Genomic DNA, 22,919 nt, shown 5'->3' with positions numbered 1-22,919 from the left:
TACTGTGAGAAAATTTACATAGTCTCAAAGTATTTCCCCATAAGGTAATTAGATAATGCAAAGAGAAAAAAACAGTCATTTTATACTGGAAAAATCTGGCAGACACCACCTTAAAACCAAGCTATCAAACTGAACATCACCAGTAAGGGGACAAATAATATACCTCCTAATATAATGCACTGAGGACACATGACTTTGACTCTGATGTTATTTTTACTAAAAATATATAACCTGAATTTAATCATAAAGAATTTAAGACAAGCTCAAATTGAGGGACAATCTACAAAATAACTGGTCAGCACTCTTCAAGTAAAGGCAATATATGATTCTGGATTGGATCTTGGACCAGAAAAAGGATATCAGAAGGACAATTGGTAAAATTTGAACAAGGTCCATAGGTCTGATAAAGTAATATTTATTTCCTGATTGTATTAATGTTAGTATCTTAGCTTTGATTATTATAATATGGTTACATAAGAGGTCAATCTTTGGAGATCTCAGTGAAGATCATGTGGGAATTCTCTGTATGACTTTTACAATGTTTTGTTAGCTCTGAAATTATTTCAAAATGATGTTTAAAAAATATAATATATGCATATATAACCTAATACTCTGAAGTTCCCTTCTGGCCGACTCTTCTGCCATCTGTGAAGCCCGCAATTTCTCTTCACACTGATCCTTTTCAGATTGCCTCCAGACATCATGTTCCACTTTCATTTTCTCTAAATCCGCTAATCTGTTCTCAAGTTCTAGCCTAAAACAACAGATGATAATTATGTTACAAGAACTACAATGAGGATGATATGACAGCAAAATGTTTTCATTTGCAAGGAGATTGAACACAAAATAAGGTAATTAAGTACTTACTTTTCATCTTGTAGTACCACAAGTTTTTGATAACCTTCTTCCTTGGCAGCTTGTACTTTACGTATTAATTCACGATCCTTTTCTACTAGGAGAGCTTTGTGGTGTTCAACAGCTGACTTGAGAATTTCATTGTCCGACTGTAATCCTAATATTTTTTTAAGGAAAAAGATGTGCTTTTTCAATGTTATTAAGCTGAAAAATCATAATAGCAAGCATCCATAAACTGGTAAGAAAACTAAAAAAGCATAGAGGTTAAGTCTGGATATGTATTCTAAAAGTTCTTTACATTATTGATAAACCTTTTAAGAATGAAATATTAAAACTCAGAGTTAACTACTCTGTCATTATTTTATTTAGCATATATATACAAATGCTTTAATAAAAGACTATATACATATACTCACTTGACTCTTGAGAGCTGGGGACATCAACCCAGGTGATAACCAAAGAGATAAATACTTACTTCACTTCTAAAAGGGTTTTTGTAACCTTAGCCCCATAGACAGTATCATCATAAAGCTGGCTGGAAGTAGAGTGAATAAAATCAAAGAAGCCTTCAAAACTTATCATTCTAGCAGAACTATTAGATTTCCAATAGGAATATAAATTGAAGGGGCGCCTGAGTGGCTCAGTTGGTTAAGTCGGTAACCTTCGGCTCAGGTCATGAACCCAGGGTCCTGGGATCAAGCCCCACATCAGGCTCCCTGCTCAGTGGGGAGGCTGCTTCTCCCGCTCTCTCTGTCTCCCAGCTTGTGCTCTCGCTCTCACTCTCCACCTCAAATAAATAAATAAAATCTTAAAAAAAAAAAAAAGAAATATAAATTGGAAACTTTCAAGTTTATCTAATGAATCCCAAATTTTCCTTATATTGATATGGCAAGTATTTTGCAGATGGAATAACTAAAACAAATTCTTATCTAACACAAAATTTAAAAAACGCATAACTAGATCACAAACTCTTTAAGTCCCTCGAAAAGTTACTTCCTAACTCCATAGAAATTCATGAATCAACATCAAGTAGAGATTAATGATGAAAACACTATTCATCATAAGCTCTGTCTGCAACTACAGGGGCCAGTTCAACTAAAGACCAACTTGAGGACAGTTACAGGCCAGAGGTAGCTTAAATACCTTTTAAGAAAAATCAGAAATATAATTCTGAGGAAATTTGATGAGAAGGCCATTCTAAGACTACAATGGAGCTTAAAAATAGGTTCAATAACTAACCTAGTGTCTACACAAAAACAAAAATTGGGCCTGGGATCCACCTATCTTCCTTACATTCTTTAGACTTAAAATGGTCTGGGACTAATAATCACATGATCTAAATAGATTCACAACTATAAACCCAGAAAGTATGAAATCCCATATGTAAAATTTCACTTAATTTATGTAATAATCAAATAACTGACATAAACGTAAGACTGATTTTTTTTTTAAAAAGATACATCACAAAATGAACATTCAACATAAAAACAATCTATATGTGCTCTAAGATTAAAATTCAGTTAGGCTGAAAATCTGGAAACAAAAATTCGGTTTGATCTATTTTAATAATGTGTTTGTATGTAAAAAGAATAGTAAAAAGCATGGGAAATCGTATATTACCATCCAGTTCACTTTGAATCTTATTCCTTTCTCTTTCTAGCTCACTCTTAGCTCTTGCTGCCTCCAGTTTGATGTCTGTTATTTCTAGTTTGTTTGAATGCTTAAGTTCTTTTACCTGTTGATAATTAGAAATTGAAATTACTAAAGGTCATTTTCTTGCCATTAACTGCTTACCCAAAAACATCAGTAGAAATGGGAAAACGTTTTGGTAGCAGAGTGCACAGTGTAAGTACCCTCCAAGAGGGAAGGTGCTTCATTGAACAGTAGTTGGTACCAAGAAAACAGCCTTTTCCTAACAGAACTATTTCTTTACAAATACCGGGCTGGGGTCATCTGGCTTAATCTTGCCTTTTAAAAGGCTCAACTGCAAGTACCTAAAATCCAATAGTCAATGACGGACTCATCTTCAGAGAAAAAAACCTGAAATCTCCCTTTTAAAAAAGTGCTGGTGACAGAAGCCATTCTAGGTATAAGGAACAGCACATAAAATGTTACAAAGGCATAACATCACACAGTATGCTTGCAAGAAACAATGAGCAATGTGTTAGAGCAGAGGAAGGCATGAAATCTGTAGAGTGGCAGAGAATAAACTTTATATGCCGTACAAAAGGGCTGCGTATCCTGTTAGCTATTGAAGGTGACACAATCAACTTTGTTTCAGAAAATTAACTCTAATTGCAAATTAGGTTTAAGAAACTGAAGGTAACTATGGACTCTGAGAAACAAACTGAGGGCTTCAGAGGGGAGGGGGTGGGGGAATGGGATAGACTGGTGATGGGTAGTAAGGAGGTCACGTATTGCATGGTGCACTGGGTGTTATATGCAACTAATGAATCATAGAACTTTACATCAGAAACCAGGGATGTACTGTACAGTGACTAACATAATATAATAAAAAAAATTAAAAAAAAAACCCTGAAGGAAAGAGGCAAATTAAGAGGCAAAGGATTGACAAAGTGGGCAAGAAGGAAGAATCAATTGAAATTTGGTGTGTGTGTGTGTGTGTGTGTGTGTGTTATGGATGTGGTGGCAGTGGGAAGAATGAGTATAAAACATATAAATCCAATTTAAAATTTTACTGCCCAAACCTGATTCTTTGAAAGCCCTGAATGAATGGAAATAATTGTCAATATTTTTCATATAATTAACCAATCACATACCAATTTTTAGTTTTCTCTGAGACATCCCTTTTGAAAGTTGAATGATTCTCGTTCATGAGTAGTATTCATTCATTGGATAAATATTTATTGAGTATCTATTATGTGTCCTAGCACGGTTTTAGGAGCTGGGATTACAGAAGCAAACAAGAAAGCTTAATTCCTCCAATTATCTGCGCTATCCTCTAATATGTTCCATATCTTTTCCCTTTGGTAAGGTGCTTCTACAGTTAGTCCTACAGTTAATCCTATAATGAGGATTTAACCAATACAGATATAAAAATTAGATAAACCTGTACTCTGACCTACTAATGCATAAAACTATGAAATCAGAGTAGAAAACCACAAATATACATAAGCCAAATATGTAAAATGTAAGATGGTGGGAACAGGAGGATAGAGGATAATACACTTGAGTGCAATAGAAATCTATAAAAACTGAAGATGGGAGTTAGAAACAAATGAGAAAGAGCTCCTAGAGCCAAAGAGGGGAAGGATGAGAAACAGAAGTGTCTTACCAAAAGAGATTCCATCTATGAAAGGTCTTAAAAACACTGTAAGGAATGATTTTGTCAAAATCCTCACTTAAAAAAAAGAAAAACAGAAAAGCAAGTACTGTGCTGCCTTTGTACTGCTAACCACATTCAGGATGCATGCTTTGCTTCCAAATAAACTTAGAGATTTTTAAATGACATTACAAAAAATGAGTACCTTGTGCTGACATCAGCGTTGCAGTTTTAAATGTTTCTGAAAGCAAGTCTCACAGAACAATGTTTACAAGAAAGCAGCTAAGAAATTTTATTTATTTTAACAACTTACATTTTCTGTGGATTGGGCTCTACTACATTATAATTTCATGGACAGACAGAATTTAAACTATAAATGTTTTAAAATTTTGAAAAAATACAACTACAATGAAAATTCAATTTCTATAACAAATGAAATTATAACCTGCTATTATATACTAGCTGTAACAGGTTAAGAACGACATAGCAGTTAATTAACAAACCACACTGTAGCTTCTCTAAATATGAGATGGAAAATTATAGCCATCTTATTTTGCAAAAACTTGATTGATTTCAACAAGAACTATGAAATATATAAAAACCTATTTCTTAATTCATTTCACCCTGAGAAAATATTTTTCAACTAAACTATAATTATTGAAACCGAAAGAACAGTAGACAGGAAGTCAAACAAGTGAAGTCTGACTTTAGGCCTACTTTTATTATTAAACTAGTGGTATATGCTCAACGTATTTGTCCTCGCTGCATTTGAATTTACTCATCTATGCACCAATAGGAGTTTCAGTTTTCCTTTAGTGCCACATTTCTATAATCCTAAAATAATGAATGCGCTTATACTAATAGTAATCGTTAACTTCCTAAAAATGTATTAAAAGGATTTATTAAAAATGAAAAGCTTATATGAATTGTATTACTGAGCTATGACAAACAGTAGCACTTTCTGTAAGTAATCTGAACCAAATCCCAACTAGTCACAATAAACTTCTCTTTCTGACTTTAGATCCCTGGTTCTTCACCTTTTTGTGATCAGGCCTCAATATTCCTAGGAAACTAGAGATCATTTCCTAAACAAAATGTATAATGTGAAAATGTTGCATATAATTTCAAGAGATTCAGTGTCTTCTGAAGCTCCCCTGGGCCAAGGTACCCTGTTTTTCTTTTGTTTCTTTTCACAATGCATTTTCCATTTTGGCCTTCATGTTGCCAATTTGCTTTATGCTTCTGACATAACAGAAGCCAAGTATCCAAAAAGTACTACCTAGTGCTAACTTTAAGAAATGGCAATATTAGCCATTTAACAAGCGTTCAGAATCTATTAAATTACACATACACAAATACACAGACATTCAAGAAAACGATATATGTAAGCAACAAAGATAAATATAGTTGAAAAAATGTATTACTCAAGAAGCTCTTGACACAAATTTCAAAGAGACAGTACTTAAACTCTTATCTTTTTCAAAGGTCTGAGACGGTATGACCGCATTAATGTAGCTCATAAGGATAACTGTGTGGGATGACTTCCTTATACTGCATATTTTATTGGAGTTTTAAAGATCAAACACATCCTGAGGTAACTAGAATTTATCTTATTGAATGTGAAGTATCTTCAAGGCCATTTTTGGTAATATTTTTTAATCCAAGACACTGGGATCACACTGACATAATTCTGTTCAAAAACCTGACAAACATTTACAAATTTGAATAACTTAGACAAATATACCCCAGGTGCTCCTTTGCATTGCAAACAACCATTTGCTAGAGTTGCAAAATATTGATGAAAATTTCAAGTTGCAAAGAAAACTGTGACAATCATGTTTGAAATATCATTTTAAAATTTATCCTCCCGATGAAATCTTTCTATATGCATGATTCCAAATGAAAACTTGGTTTGTCTAAAGCTGAAGGGTGGTTTTTAATATGCCATTTATATGCAAAAAATGCAAGTGTGCCCTTAAAATAAGGTAACTCTTAGCAATACCAGAACTGGAAGAAAGGCATGAGAGAACCTCCTGAATTTACTTCTTTGTATTCTCTATTTCTTTGTATACTCTATCATCATAGGAACTCAATATATCTCTCTCAATATGTATACATTTGAATGTATAAATAATCTACTTAAGTTAATCAGGAAGCAATTATATTATTAATTTATTTTCTAGTAGGATTTATACAATCTTAGGCTGGATGAGTTCCTAGGGATGAGCTAGAACAATGTTTCATTTCATCTATGAGGAAACTTACTTAAAGTTCTACACACACAGTTATTGATACAGTGAGGAACAGAACAGTCAATGTGCTCAAAGTTCCATGTTCTTTATGTATATCATTTTCTCATTTAAGGACATCACTAGTGCAAAATCATTGCCATTATTTTCATCATAGGCTACTATTTACTGCATTCAGTACCATCTTTAATCTTAGAAAAATCCTGTAAGAGATAGGCATTGTTACCACTTAAAAGTTAAGCAAATCAGAAGTCACACAGGTAATGAGTGAGATAAATGAGTCAGGATCAAAAGACAGATTTATCTGATTCAAAGTCCATGGACTTTTCTATTGTACTTCATCACCTCCACCAAAATGACAGTTTTTAATCTCTAAATACATCTTAGTCTCAACCTATAAGCTAGAATGGAAGACACTTGATTAAAGTATTTCAACAATTAAAAATCTTCTTGCCTAATTTTCACTTATTCTTTCTAGTGTCAGCCATGTCTAATGAATTAAATGATACACTGGCTACAAAGCCACTTTGCAAACTGTAAAGTATAAAAATTCAAACAAAAATTTTAAATGTCACTAGAGACAGAATCTGCAAACATAAAAGAGTATGTGTTTGCCATGGAAAAAAACTGGGTAGACTATCTCCCTACAGTGGCATCTAATACATATAGTATTATGGCTTATGGTCTTTTGGACACAGAAATCACTGCCCTCAAGGCTAGACTCACATTAATAAAGTTTACAAAGATTGGTCTATAAAATCAGAACTGTGAGAAAAAAAACTGTAATAGAAAATAGAACACTTTAAGTCTGAAGGACCAGTGTGCATTCTCTCCCTACAGACAAAATTACATGGAAAGTCAAATAACAGAAAGTTGTTTGGTGATCATATAGTCAGAACAAATGGAATGAAATGAATTGATAGTTTCATGCCCACCATTTAAAACAGATTGGTGTATTCCTTCCCACAGTAAGAATTATCTCTTCAATGGGACAGAATACTTACATTCTATTGACTAAACACTGCCTAAGTCCTCTCACGTAATTTCTTGGCCAAGGAATTTATGATGACTACCTTATTCCTTTAGATAAGTTCATTTCTACTAGGCTACAGTAAGTTCCCTCTGGTCTGGGAGCCACTTTGTTTTTCAAGGTAATTTTATGTAACTCTGCTCTGATGGAAAATAATTGATTTCACTGATTCAGAAACCAAACTTATTTCCAAGATCTTGAAGATACCCCCAAGCACTACCATTAATAATAGCTAATATTTGGGTAATTATCTACTAGACCTTATGCAAAGTACTTTATGCATAATATTGCATTTAATTTTGCCATAATCTAGAAGGTAGATATTAGTTTTGTATTATAAAGAAAAACACTATAATTTTCGGAGAGAAAGTAAATTGCTCAAGGTCATATAGCTAGTAAGGAAAAGAAATGGAGTTTGAATCTAGTCTGTCTTGACTCCAGAACTAATATTGTTATTCACTACAGTTTTCTACAAAATACTTTTATCATTGTTATCCTATTTCTGGTTACCAGATTCCTTATATAGACAGCATGTGAGGGGAAAAACTGTAAGTTCCTGAGAAAACTTGGTATATAAAAGATGTGAAAACCATTATATATATTCTTTTAAAAATAACAGGGGCACCTGGGTGGCCGGTTAAGTGGACAGCTCTTGATTTCAACCCAGATCATGATCTTGGGGGTCCTGGGATTGAGCCCTGTGTCGGGCTTCGTGCTCAGCAGGGAGTCTGCTTGAGATTCTCTCTCTCCCTCTGCCCCTCCCTCCTCCTTCTCTCTCTCTCTCTCGCTAAAATAAATAAATTTTTTTTAAAAAAAGTAAATAAGATAAAAATAACACAAATGCAGACCACGCTGCTGTTATTAATTTACCCATTTAACAAGTATTTATAGAGTCCCTGATGTGCGTCAGCACTGTTCCAGGAGATGGAGGTAATAAAAGCAATGTCCCCGTTCTTAAAGCTTGTATTTGGTTGAAGGAAAACGGGGTGGGAGAGAAGAGGAGAGACAAAAAATAGACAAATATAAATGTATCAAACGCTGTTAAGAGCTATGAAGAAGAATAAAGCAGGTAAAGAAGACAGACAGTAAGGCAGGAAGAGGGAAGATGATATTTCACAAAGTGAAGACAAGGAAGGCCTCTCTGATAATACAATGTCTGAAAGAGGTAAGAAAGCAAGCTATATGCATCCGAGGGAAGACCACGTCAGCAGGCAAGTGCAAAGGCCCTAGGAGAGAAGTAAGCAAGAGTGAGAAGAAGGCCAGTAAGGCTGGAGCAAAATGAACAGGAGGGAAAATGGACTGTAATGGCTCTGGAAAGACTGAAGAGGCCAGATCATGCAGAGCTGAGGAGGTAGAGAGTTAGGAGGCTACTGTAAAAATTGAACCTAGAGAAATCATGGCTTGGACAAGAGTAGTCACAGTAAAGTTAGTAAAAATTGGTCAGATTCTACATGTACTTGGAAGGCAGAATGATAGGATAAAAAAGATTTCAATATAGAGGAGTAAACAATTTGAATACAAAATTATTGTGTCATTATGCAGTATCAAGCATTCTAAAGAATGAAACAAATGTTAAGATGACTTACTTCACTGGTCAACGTATTTACTTCCCGCTCAGCTTTATGCAATTTACTGATGAGAACAGTATTTTGTTCACTGCTTGATTGTAGTTCTTTTTCCAAGCGTTCAGCCTGTAGTTTAGCTGACTGTTTTTCAGCCTTTTATTAGAAAATATTTTTAAATTTATTCATAATTTTTATAATTATATAAAAGTAAAATAAGCACTATTTTTAAATATATGTATAATCATACTACCCCGAATTATTCAAAACCTCAACAATATTAACATGTACCAAAGCAACAAGAGTTTTCTCAAAGTAACTGGTGGAATTCAAATGAAAGATATTTGCTCCAGGAAATGTGGAACAACAGTCTCTGGACAAACGACATATCAACAGCCACCAACAAAATAAAACACATACACTTCTCTCATGAAAGGGAGTACCTAATGTACTCACTCGATACCTATTTACTCTTATTGTTGACACAATTCGAACAAACATTTCTGGGGATTTCAATGCATAACAGAAATATAAAAGTATATTAGAAAGTAAAGTGTTCATGTGAAGTGGTGAGAACTGAAAATCTAGGCAGATTAAAAAATAAAAACGAGATTTAAAAATTCAAAATCCTCAACTAATCTGGAGCTTCTGGGAACGTGAACAAAAAGAGCTCAATAGCTCTTGAACTTATCATATCATAAAGATTCTTAAGTCTGTAAATTGTCAACAAAATTTCTGGTTGGTAACACTCATAGTACTCTTTCATTAGAAAGTGAAAACTAAATGCTTTTTAAAAATATTTCTACTCAAAATAGTTGAAATTAAAATGTTTGACATTTAAGAATAAGCTTCACAGTTTTGTAAGATCTCATTTCCTATATATCTTAAATATGATAAGAGTATATTCAACAAATAATTCAGAAAAAAACTATTTTCCTCACATATAAAATGATACTCTTTGGGCACAATGACAGCCAAAAAAATCAAAGAAAGAAATGCTTCTTTTCATCATTTCATCTGACAAAAGATAAAATTAACTACAGGCTCTTTTGAAAATGTCACAAATGAACCTCCCATCTTTTGTAATCATTCAACTTGTCCTGAAAATCATCACTCTAAATGACCTCAATGAAAAGCTTTGCATTGGGATCATATGCTATATTCAATTGCAATCATCCCACTTATTCTGTCACTATAAATACATTAAGGATGGAAGGGTAGCAACATAATAGTACCATTCCGAACTGCCTCATGTCTAAGGTCCAGTGATACAACTTTAGTTCAGGACACCAGTAAATACTGTCAGAGGCTTCATCCAAAAAATAAAAAGGTGACTTTTACTCTTCAAAACATATCAATGTGCTCCCTGTAGCCAGTTTGTTGGCTAAACAAACAAACAAAAAAAAAAAACAAAAAAAAAAATCATTATTTTGCTAGGTGCTAATTTCCCTACAATTCTAATCATTTCACAACTATTCTAACACACACACACACACACTCTCTCTCTCTCTCTCTCTCTCTCTCTGGATTGCTCAAGATAAATCAAAACAATTAAACTGGTATATCTGTTACATGTTAAGCACTAAGAACCAGAAAAAGTAAGCACACCTAAACGAGATAGTTAAGGGATCCAGAATATGCCACAGTGGCATAAAAATTATTTTGAGCTGAAGGCATTTGATAATCAAGAGACGCAGGAAAAGGTTTTTCCCTGAACTCCTCTTAGCTGCCAAAAAGCAGAGCCTCCAAAAAGAATTATAAATCCCCTCCCCTGGGGATTCATAGCCAGGGAAGACTGACTCCTATCAAGGGAGAAATCAGTACCAGGATAAGAAATCACCTACACATTGTCACAAAATGGTCATATCTCCCATCTATTTTCCTAAAGGTCCATTTATCTTTCCTAAAGTCATTTGTGTTCCCATAAGTGCCCTTTCTCCCCTCTTCTTTCCCTATTAAGGTGGTATGTAAGCCCCAAATTCTACCTACCACCTGGAGCCACATTTTTCTATGAACTCCTGTACACATACAGGAATAAATACCTTTTCTCGTTTATCTTTTTTCAGTTTAATTCACAACCTCCAACCTGTGAACCTAGGAGGATGAAGAAAAAGGATTTCCTCTCCAACAATGAAAACCAAGAACTTTCAGAGAAGAATACCTCTAGGAGTACCAGCCTACCTCTGCCAGCTCTTATCTTTCTCTAATGAACTCAGGGAAATATTTCACTAAAGACTTATATACATTATGACCAATTTGAACTGTATCACTCCAGCAAGAAGCTGTCCTAAGACATTTTATATCTTAGTATGGTATTTTTATTTAAACAGGACTTATGATTTTAATATCTTGAATCCCATGTAAGGAAATAACTATCTAGGAAGAAACTGTTCTTTCTGGTTTAGGGGCCTTTTAATCCTCAGAAACTCAAATTTTGAAAATGTGGCATATTCTATTTTCTGGCATTTCAAGGGTTAATTCATTTCAACTAGGTGTTTTGACTCCCAAAGACTAAATAATTCCTTTGTAAATGTGGTAGCATAGCTATTGCTTATGAATCAATAGCTTTCTTCTTTACAAGAAGAATATATACTCTTGGGACTCTACAAATGCGTCAGCATTAGATTGGTGAGCATACATTTATGCTCTAAAAATCAAAGGCTTGTCAATTGCACTTTTAAAAAAGCATGCCATACTCTACCGGGAAGCAATTAAAATCTTACCTCCAGGGATCTGACTGTAGCCTGCATCTCAGCCAACTGCCGCACCTGAGTTCTTTGGACATTTTCTACCTGAGCACCAGAATTCTCTTTTTCAGCCCTTAATTCTGCTACTTCAGCCTCTAAACTTTTTAATTTCTGAGACAAATGGAGTTTCTCTCGAACAAGTTGCTCAATTCGTTTGCTGTCTTTTCCGGGATCAACCTTAAGCTGTTGATTATGAAGTTCTTCTTTATCTTTCTCCAGGCTTGCAATCTAATAATAATTTGAAAGAAAGCATGAAACCTTAAATTACTGAATTTTCAGTCATGATATGCTTTACAAGTCAGTAAATTAAAATTAAAAATTACACAATATAAAAAAGAAGGCGCAGGTGGTGAAATCAAGTACAAAGGAAAAAAACCTAAAATGTCACGTTCTTCATTCTGCACTCAGCATGACTCAAATGTGAGGGCAAGGACCTTGGCCTATTTTCCTTCTATTTCCCCATGTTGTCTAGAACAGGGCTTCATCAGTTGCTGACTAAAATTCAAAATTATAAATACTACTATAAAAACAATTAAAAATGTGTCAAGTATTTTACAATTCATCAGAACATCACAGGGGTTCACCCAAGATCAATATGCTGATTGCTGCTAAGCTTTTCCTCATGTGACAATAATTCTTGGGCTATGTCTATACTAATAAAATTATCTCTTCCAAGTCACTTAATTCACAAAAAAAGCTGCTTGTCTGCGTAAATAACTACAAATGTGACTGATGAAAGAGTTTTTAAATGATAGCTGGGAGTTTATTAAGACCCTAGTTGTACTGATGGCCTCATTCTTACTTCTTAGATTAAAGAAAGAACTAAAAAATCATTACTCCAGGGTATGTGGAAGTCACGGGGGAACTTGATGAGCAGAAACATTAGCAACCTTCTCATTAGTGCCAACCACCACTGCCGGATCCCACAGGCCTCCAAATCAGTGAGTTTCAAACTGCTTCCTAACCTCAGGGGCACCCTGGAGGACCCTCACCTCCAGGAATGAGAGGGCCAAGTTATGGGGGTAAAACTCATCCTTTCTCTTTCCTGATCTCCCCAACCACCACCACATCTTAGCTAACCAGAGCAGCTCCTCTTATTAGACTCTTTTTATATAAGGGGTTTCTTCATATGATTCCACTTAAAGGATTCAGCTTTTGAAGAAAAAAATAAAAAGAAAAGAAAAATGGGAAACAAAACAAAACAAACCAACCCACTGCTCTTAACAACTAGCCAGGATGAGCTTAGAAGGATCACTCTAAGCCAAAAGGACTTTAAGTAATGCTCTGCAACCTAAGCAAAAGTGAGCCAAGAGATGAATGATGGCTCACGTTGCTATAAATGAATCTAAGAAGGGTGAGACCTCCACCCCAGCACAGAATCTGTTTTCCTCATCTGTAAAATGAGGGTTTCGACTGGAAGCCCTCAAAAATCATTTTCAGTTTTAACATGTAGTGATTCCAATTTGGTTTTAGACATGTTGAAATAAAGATGTCATGGGAAATGCAGGAAGAGCTATCTATAGCAGGCAAATATTTTTTCCCAGAAAATAAAATTCATTGTAAAAAGGCAGCTATAAAAGTCAGTGTCAAGCCCAACTAATTAGTGTCTGTCTCCTATTTTCCCTCCCATTCTTCACATGTAAACATTAGCTCCAGGTGTGGTCCCTGACTACCTTTTCCCCCCTCCATATTCTCTTTCCTTTGGCTAGCTGTGTGACTTTCTGCAAGTTACTTTTTCACTTTGGCACCAATTAAAATGAAGGTCTTGGGCTGGATATCTTTAAAATACCATTTAGCTTTTTTTATTTTTACTTTAATGTTTTTTTATTATATTATGTTAGTCACCATACAGTACATCCCTGGTTTCTGATGTAAAGTTCTGTGATTCATTAGTTGCGTATAACACTCAGTGCACCATGCAATACGTGCCCTCCTTACTACCCATCACCAGTCTATCCCATTCCTCCACCCCCCTCCCCTCTGAAGCCCTCAGTTTGTTTCTCATAGTCCATAGTCTCTCATGCTTCATTCCCCCTTCTGATTACCCCCCCTTTCTTTATCCCTTTCTTCCCCTACCGATCATCCTAGTTCTTATGTTCCATAGATGAGAGAAATCATATGATGATCGTCTTTCTCTGCTTGACTTATTTCACTTAGCATTATCTCCTCCAGTGCCATTTAGCTTTTTGCATGAGATAACTCTAACACAGTTTTTGTGCGCTATATTAGAGGTGTGGTGGCTCATCTAGGTCAGGAGCCCATGTGTAACTCAAGTTCAGACGATGGTGTCCTTTACTGAGTACGATGGACCAAGTGCTGAGTGCACCAGACATAAAATTGCATTTACTAACAATCATTTCTCTTGTCCTCTTCATTTTACATATGGGGTCAGACAGCTAATGTTCTTTATCAGCATGCTTCCTATATTATTGCTCTCTCCAGTAGTTTTGAGAGCCATCTGTGTGACAGCTGAAGTGGTAGCTGAAACTATGGTCAGAGCTGGCTAATTAGGATTAGATCCCACATTTGTAACTCCCAAACTAGAGCTCACTATCAAATCACTCCTACAAAATCTGGTGATCACTGCCTTCTAAATTTCTCTATTTGTTTACTCATTCATGTAACAAATATTGACTGAGTACTTATGTACCCAGTACTGTTCTAGGTAGTAAGGATACATTACCGAACCTAGCAGACAAGCAAATAATCACAAAACCTGTGCTACCCAAGAACTTCTATTTAACCACTACTATGACCCTGCTCTCGTCCCAGTCATCAGGACACAGCTCTCGGATGCATCCTCAGCTCTTCCCTCTTCCTCCACTCTCAATCAGATTCACCCGCAATCGTCCTTGATGCCTGTAATTTGTTGTACTCTCAATCCTTACTCTAAATTTCCCAAAGGCTTTGTCTGAATTTCTATTTTATGACATTTATCCAAAATTGCCTGTATTACAGTTACCTCTACATTTACTTTATTCTCTTCTAGAATATAAGCTCATTTGACAGGAAACATGATGTATTAACCAATTTTACTTTTAAAAGATTGTTGAAGTAAAGGAAACAACAGAAACAAGAAACAAATGCAGGACTAGGAATAGTTGTTCTTTATCTTCTGTTCAAAGGATGGTCATACTATTCTAACTCCCCAGACACACAAAAGGAGAAAGTGGTATATGTAATTGCTCCATCCATCTCTGTTTTTATTTTCTTTAGGATGCAGCAGAGAAATGGTTAAGAGTACAGGCTCTGGAATCAAACAGCCTAAGTTTTTGTCGTTGTTAACAAGCTTTTAATATTTTAAAGATATTTCTCTACTGTCTTTGGGCTTATATTATTTCCAAAAGGAAGTCTGTTGTCATTCTTTGTTCGTCTATAGAAAGTAACTTTTTTCTGCTTACTTTTAAGATTTGGGAGAGAGCGCGCGCGTGCAAGCGCACAAGCAGGAGAGGCAGACAGAGAGGGAGAGAGAATCTCAAGCAGACTCCACCTGAGCGTGGAGGCCAATGTAGGCTCGATCTCATGACCCCTGAGATCACGACCTGAGCCGAAACCGAGAGTCAGACGCTTAACCGACTACGCCACCTAGGTGCCTCTATTTTTTTTAATTAAACTTTACTTTTCGATGATGGTAGGTTCACATGCAATTGTAAAAAAATAATTTAAAGAGTTTCTGTGTACCCTTTGTCCAGTTTCCCCACCTGTAACATCCCTATTTTCTGCAAGACATTGTATAGAACTGGTTTTCATTTCTCTTTAAACACTTCATAGAATTCTCCAGTGACACCATTCTTTTGATGAGTTTTTCAATATGAATTCAGTTTTCTTAATAGTTATACGGCTATCCACATGATTTATTTCATATGGGGTGAGTTACAGTAGTATCTGCCTTTTGATCCATTTCATCTATGACAAGTTTGGGTAGAATTGTTCACTAGATTTCCTTATTACCCTTTTGATGTCTGTTTCATTCCTGATATAGGTAATCTGTGTCTTCCCTCTTTTTTGGCAGTCTTGCTAGAAGGTTTGTCAATTTTATTAATCCTTTCAAAGAACAGCTCTTTGCTTCACTGATTTTCCCTATTGTCTTTCTGTTTTCAATTTCATTGTTTCTGCTCTTATTTCCTCTACTTACTTTGTGTTTATTTTGATCCTCTTTTTCTAGGTTCTTAAGGTGGGAGCTTAGATTACTGATTTGATACTTTTCTTAGCTGCATCCTGAATATTTTAATACGTTTTATTTCCATTCAGGCTACTGAATTAAAAAAATTTTTGATTAATATGTTTTCATTGAAATTTCCTCTTGGACTCATGAATTATTTGAAGTGACTCATTTCATTTCCAACTGTCTGAGGATTTCCCTACTATCTTTCTGATATTAATTTCTAGTTTGATTCTATTGTGGTTAGAGAACTCACTCTGTATAATTTCAATTTTTTTTTTAAGATTTTATTTATTTGACAGAGATAGAGACAGCCAGCGAGAGAGGGAACACAAGCAGGGGGAGTGGGAGAGGAAGAAGCAGGCTCATAGCAGAGGAGCCTGATGTGGGGCTCGATCCCGTAACGCCGGGATCACGCCCTGAGCCGAAGGCAGACGCTTAACCGCTGTGCCACCCAGGCGCCCCTATCTCAATTTTTATAAATCTGTAAAGGTTTATTTTATGGCCCAGGATATAGCCTGTTTTGGTATATATTCAGTAGCTACTTGGAATAAATAGGTTTAGGTGCTCTTGTTGGGTAGAGTGTTCTATAAATGTCAATTAGATTCTTCTGGTTAATGGTGTTGTTGAGTTCTAGATCCTTCCTGATTTTCTAATTTTTCTATCAATTGTTGAAACAAGTGTGCCAAATCTCCAACAATAATTAAGGATTCATCTATGTCTCTTTTTAGTTCTATCAGTTTTTGCTTCACATACCTTGCAGTTCTGCTTGGTTCATACATATTTAGTATTCCTATCTTCATGATGGACTGACATTTTTTATCATTATATAATCTTCTACCTCTGGTATTTTTCTTTGCTCTGAACACTACTTTATCTGATATTAATACAGCCATTTTGACTTCCTTTAATATTTACAAGACATTATCTTTTTTCTATCCTTTGACTTACTACCTATATTGTTATATTTGAAGTTTCCCATAGACAGCATACAGTTGGGTCTTTCATTTTTAAAATCAGCTCTGCAGGGGTGTCTGGGTGGCTCAGTGGGTTAAGCGTCCAACTCTTGATTTTGGCTCAGGTCATGATCTCATGGTCGTGGGATCAAGCCCTGTGTTGGGGATTCTTTCTTCCTCTCCCTCTGCCCCTCTGCCCACTTGCTCACTCTCTCTCTAAATAAGATCTCTAAAAAACAAATAAATAAAATCAACTCTGTAAATCTCTTTTGTTATATTTATACCACTTACCTTTATTGTCACTATGAACATGTTATGGCTTAAGTTTTTCATTTCTTTTCCTATTTCTTGTTCTAAGTTTGTTTTCTTTTTCCTGCCTTCTTATGGGCTCCTTAAACATTTTTTTAAGATTCCCTTTTGATTTACCTCTAATGTTCTGAGTGTATCTCTTTGTACAGCTTTCTTAATTGTTGCTCCAGGCATTATATATACATACCTTATCACAGTCTATTGGGTTCATTTTACTAGTTCAAGTAATAGTTAGAAACTTTGCCTCTCTTTACATCCTTTTGCCCTTGTTTATAATTGTCTTAATTACTTCTACTATATACACTTAAAATCACATAACACAGCATTATGTTTGCTTTAACCATCAAACAAAATTTAGAAAAGTCACTCAGGAAAGGAATATCTATTGTATATACTTGTATATACTCAGAGTTTTGATTACTGTGTTCTTTTAGCCTTCTTGATGTTTTGAGGTTCATTCTTTTTTCTTTCTGTTTAGAGATTTTCCCATAGGCATTCTTTTGAAACTATTGGTAACAGATTGTCTTAGTTTTCCTTATTCTAAGAATGTCTTGATTTAGTCTTCATTCCTGAAGGATGTTTTTGCTGGAAAATTAGGAGCTGATACTTCTTTCCTTTCAGCATTTGATAATGTCATGGCACTTTGTTCTGGCTCTATGGTTTCTGATGAGAAATGTCTTAGAATTGTTTTCCCCCTATAAGTTAAGTATTATACCTCTTACTGCTTTCCAGATCTTTTTCCCTATAGTTTTTATAAGTTTGAATATGATGTTTCTTAGGTAGATTACTTTTGCTTTATTCTATTTTGATATTCACTTAGCTTCTTGAATCTATGTTTGGGTTTTTCAAACCTGGAGAGTTATCAGCCTTTATTTCTTTAAGTACTTTTTCAACACTGCCCTCTCTTATCCTTTCAAACACAAAAATCTTAGATCTTTTGTGATAGTCCACAGGTACCTATAGCTCTCTGTGCTAATTTCTTTATCCATTTTCTGTAGCTTGTTAAGATTGGGTAATTTCTAATGGTCTATCTTCAAGTTCACAGATTCTTTCCTCTATCGCCTCCGTTCTGCTGTTAAGCCCAACAACTGAGGGTTTGTTTTTTGTTTTGTTTTGGGAAGGGGGGGTTTCAATGGCCATCATATTTTTCTAAAATTTCTGATTCTTTGCATTGTCTATTTTTTCCATTTGTTTCATGTTTGTAATTGCATATTAAAACATTTTTACCATGGCTGCTTTGAAATCTTTGTCATATAATTCTAATAATATCTCTGTCATCTCAGTGTTAGCATCTATTGTCTTTTTTACTCCATGTTCCTGTCAGTAGAAGTCTTCTGGGTGCTTTTAAAGATTTATTCTTTATCACTAGTTTTAACTAATATGAATCTATGTGCCCTTTTGTGTTTTGTGTTTTCTGTGCGTGTCATTGAGAGTTTCAGATCTGTGGATTTATAGTTTTCATGAAATCTAAAAAAGAGTTTTGTGTTTTCTGTGCGTGTCATTGAGAGTTTCAGATCTGTGGATTTATAGTTTTCATGAAATCTAAAAAATTTAGCCATTATTTCCTCAAATATTTTTTCTGTTCTTCCCTTCTCATTTTAGAATTGAATTATCTGACGTCCTGCTATGTGTTATAATCATTTTTTTCCTATCCTTTTTCTCTCTATATTCCATCTTGGATCGTTCCTATTGCAAAATCTTCAATTTAGCAATTATTTTCTCTTCTGCAGTGTCTAATCCATTTATAGTGTATTTTCCACTTAGATTGTTGACCCTTGAACAAAGCAGGAGGTAGGGGCACCAACCCCCCTGTTCAGTCAAAAATCCATGTATAATTTTTGCCACCTCCCCCCGAAACTTAACTACCACTAATAGCCTACTGTTGACCAGAAACCTCATCAATGAGACAGTCAACTGACATATTTTGTAAGTCATATGTATATATACTGTATTTTTACAATAAAGCAACCTAGAGAAAAAAAATGTTGAGAAAATTACAAGAATATATTTATAGTATTGTACTTTATTTATCGAAAAGAAAATCTGCTTATAAGTGTATCTGCGGAGTTCCAACCCATGTTGTTCAAGGGTTAGCTGTATTTTTTATCACAAGAATCTTTTCTTAAAACTGTGTTCCATGTGTCTCATTATGTTCAAGGTTTCCTTTAATTTTTTGAGCTTATGGAGTATATTTATATGGTTTAATGACTGTCTACTAATTCTGTAATTTACAGGTCTGTTCCTGTTGATTGTTTCTTCATTATGAAATGAATTCTCCTGCTTCTCTGCATGCCCAGTCACTTTTTAAAAAATAGTCTTTATTCCACTCATGGATTGGGAGAACAAACATTGTTAAAATGTTGATACTACCCATAGCCATCTACAGATTTCATGCAATCCCTATCAAAATACCAACAGCATTTTTCACCAAACTAGAACAAATAATCTTAAAAAATTTATGGAACCACAAAAGATCCTGAATAGCCAAAGCAATCCGGAAAAAAAGAACAAAAAGGAAGAGATCCCAATCCCAGATTTCAAGATATATTACAAAGCTGTAGTAATCAAAATAGTATGGTACTAGCACAAAAAACAGACACACAGATTAAGAGAACAGAATAGACAGCCCAGAAATAAACCAATGATGATATGGTCAATTAATCTTCAACAAAGGAGGAAAGAATATGCAATAAGAAAAAGACAGTCTCTTCAATGAACGGTGTTGGGAAAACTAGAAAGCTAATATGCAAAACAATGAAACTGGACCACTTTCTTATACCACGCACAAAAATAAACTCGAACTGGATTAAAGACCTAAATGTGAGACCTGAAACCATAAAAATCCTATAAGAGAACACAAGCAATAATTTCTCTGACATCTGCTGTAGCAACATTTTTCTAGATTTGTCTCCTGAGGCAAGGGAAACAAAAGCAAAAATAAACTATTGGGACTTCATCAAAATAAAAGCTTCTACACAGCTAAGGAAACAACAAAACTAAAAGGCAACCTACACAATGGGAGAAATGTTTGCCAATGACTTACCTGTTAAAGGTTTGGTATCCAAAATGTACAAAGAACTTATACAATGCAGCACCAAAAAACCCACAAATAATTCAGTTAAAAATGGGCAGAAGGCATGAACAGATATTTCTCCAAAGAAGACATACAGATGGCCAACAGACATATGAAAAGATGCTCAACATCACTCATCAGGGAAATGAAAATCAAAACTACAATGAGATATCATCTCACACCTGTCAGAATGGCTAAAATCAAAAACACAAGAACCAAGTGTTGGCGAGGATGTAGGAAAAAAGAAACCCTCCTGCACTGTCAGTGGGAATGCAAATTGGTACACCTGCTGTAGAAAACAGTATGGAGGTTCCTCAAAAAGCTAAAAATAGAATTACCCTACAATCCAGTAATGGCACTACTGGTTATTTACCCAAAGAAAATGAAAACACTAATTTGAAAAGATATATGCAACCCTATGTTTACTGCAGCATTATTTACAACAGCCAAATTATTGAAGCAATCCAAGTGTCCACTGATAGGTGAATGGATAAAGATGATGTGCTATGTATAAATACAATGATGTATTACTCAGCTGTAAAAAAGAGTGAAATCTTGCCATTTGCGACAACATGGATGGATCTAAAGTGTTTAACTGAAATAAGTCCCAGAACGCCGGGATCACGCCCTGAGCCGAAGGCAGACGCAACTGCTGTGCCACTCAGGCGCCCCTCAAATCTTGCTTTTACACTTGTTAAGGAGAACCAGAATAGCCTTTACTGTAGGGCTAATTTGGCTTTACTACTGAAGTAAAGCCCTTCTGAGTCTTCTTCTCAATGCACCATGCATTGTAAAGCCTTTCCACTCTGATGGACGTAATACGGGGCAATCGTACGGCTTACTTCATTTGTTTTCCTTCCTTCAAGGATCACTGCACTTCGTACTACCTGTTTTTCAGTGTCTGAACACCACTGTTTCCTATATTTTGTCTGTTTTTAGTCAAGGCCTTAGGAAAAATTCAGTCCCTATTACTCCATCATGGCCAGAAACAGAAACTCCCAGATGGTATGAATCATGGTTCTACCACCTACTATCTGTATAACCTTGGACGAATCTCTCAGTGCTTCATGAGTGTTTTTTCATAAATGAGTGTTTTCTCATTTATAAAATGGGAATAATGATTATCTAACTCCCACAGCTGAAAGAATTCAAATAAGTATATATAAAGTGATTCTCTCAATAAACGAAGTATTAATTTGTGTCTTACCTCTATGTATTTCACTTCTTCAACTTCTGCAGCTTGTCATTTACAAATCTGAAATCTATTTTAAAATATCTGCTATGTTTATTACAATAATTAGTACTATGATTAATGCTGTCAGGTACTAACAGTAGTAACACCATTAATTTGAACATTTACTATGTGTCAGGCTATTATGGTAAATATTCTGCACATGAAGTTTCATGTTCTCAGATCTCAGTTTTTAAAATCAAGTTAGTTGATCTTTTTTATGTTTCTACTATTCTAAGTTTCCCTTCTTCCCCTACATGCATTAGAATTAATTTTTCCTAAATTAATGATAGAATACAAAAACACTGTCATTTGTTTATATTTAGAAGAAAGTGGCACTTAAATTATTTACAAAGCTCACATTTTAATCTAATTTTGGATGTTATAGTTTCCTTTCCTTATAGCCTTATTTTCACCTAGTAAAAGAAAGATAGTCACAGGGAGAAAGCAATTCCCAGAACTATGTACTTGCCCCCAGACACAGTTACGGGAAGATTAGGGAATGAAATACAAGAACTGTTGGGAAATGAGCTGATGTTCACTGTGTCTTAAAAAGAATTGTATTGAGACTGAACAAGAGAATAAGGATAATAAAACACATGCCGCCAGGGCACAGGGCACAGGGCACCTAAAAGCAGAGCAGTCCAAATGATGGAAGTGAGATGAAGGTGGGGGGCACAGAAACTGAAATGAGAGATGCCTTGGAACTATTTAGATCATCTAAAGTACTGACCTGACACTGAAGACTCCAGAATGCTAAACAACAGGATCATATACTCCAAACTTTTGAGTATGTGCTAACATTTATTGAATATTTACTATGTGCTAGGTACTTATATAAGTACTTTACATATACTAATTTATTAAATCTCACAGATCCATAAGATAGATACTACTGTTACCATTTTACAGATGAGGACACTGAGGCACACAGAAGTTCAGTTCTCAATATCACATTAAATAAACATCTTCAACATTTTAAATTTCACATATAAAAAGTTTAGTTTTTGAGATAGTCTAAACTGTATCCATATAGAGAAATTTTTTAAATTCATTTTTAAGAGAGAGCAAGTGAGAGTTTGAGCAGGGGGGAGGGTCTCAGAGGGAGAGGGAGAGGGAGAGGGAGAAGCAGACTCCCGCTGAGCAGGGCTCGAGCCCAGGAACCCCAGCTGAGCCAAAGGTAGATGCTTAACTGACTGAGCCACCCAGGCACACCCATACAGAGAATTTTAATGAGTAAGATTTCAGAGCCCTTTTAAAAGGTTTGCCAAAATCCATCCCAGAGAATTCCCACTGGGAGGTAATTTAGTTTTAATTTGGGAGACTTTTGCCTATTGTAATATGTTTTATAGTACTCTGAGAAGGGTGCAAGTCAGAGAACATGGAATATTTTCGATAAAGGAGCCATATGGGCCACCTAGAGCTTCAGAACATACCAGGACAAAATTAGGAAGTGTTTTAA

General features: G+C 35.2%; 1 protein-coding gene across 4 annotated transcripts in view; it reads right to left on the bottom strand.

Annotated features, from left to right (window-relative positions):
* CEP83 (centrosomal protein 83) overlaps positions 1-22,919 on the bottom strand; it is a 126,990-nt gene that overhangs the window by 39,976 nt on the left and 64,095 nt on the right. For all 4 annotated transcript variants that reach the window (XM_087868854.1, XM_087868853.1, XM_087868855.1 and 1 more), the window contains 5 exons: positions 11,703-11,954; positions 9,004-9,135; positions 2,476-2,590; positions 868-1,012; positions 605-754 (listed from right to left, as the gene is read on the bottom strand). In XM_087868854.1, coding sequence (XP_087724980.1) covers positions 605-754; positions 868-1,012; positions 2,476-2,590; positions 9,004-9,135; positions 11,703-11,954 — 794 coding nt within the window. The remainder of the gene's footprint in view (positions 1-604; positions 755-867; positions 1,013-2,475; positions 2,591-9,003; positions 9,136-11,702; positions 11,955-22,919) is intronic.

This window comes from Ursus americanus, chromosome 17, assembly GCF_024610735.1.
Source record: "Ursus americanus isolate L20-20 chromosome 17, mUrsAme1.1.p, whole genome shotgun sequence".
In the NCBI taxonomy this organism is placed as follows: Eukaryota; Metazoa; Chordata; class Mammalia; order Carnivora; family Ursidae; genus Ursus; species Ursus americanus.
The sequence above is the reverse complement of the archived record's forward strand: the minus strand, read 5'-3'. Positions and strand labels throughout refer to the sequence as shown.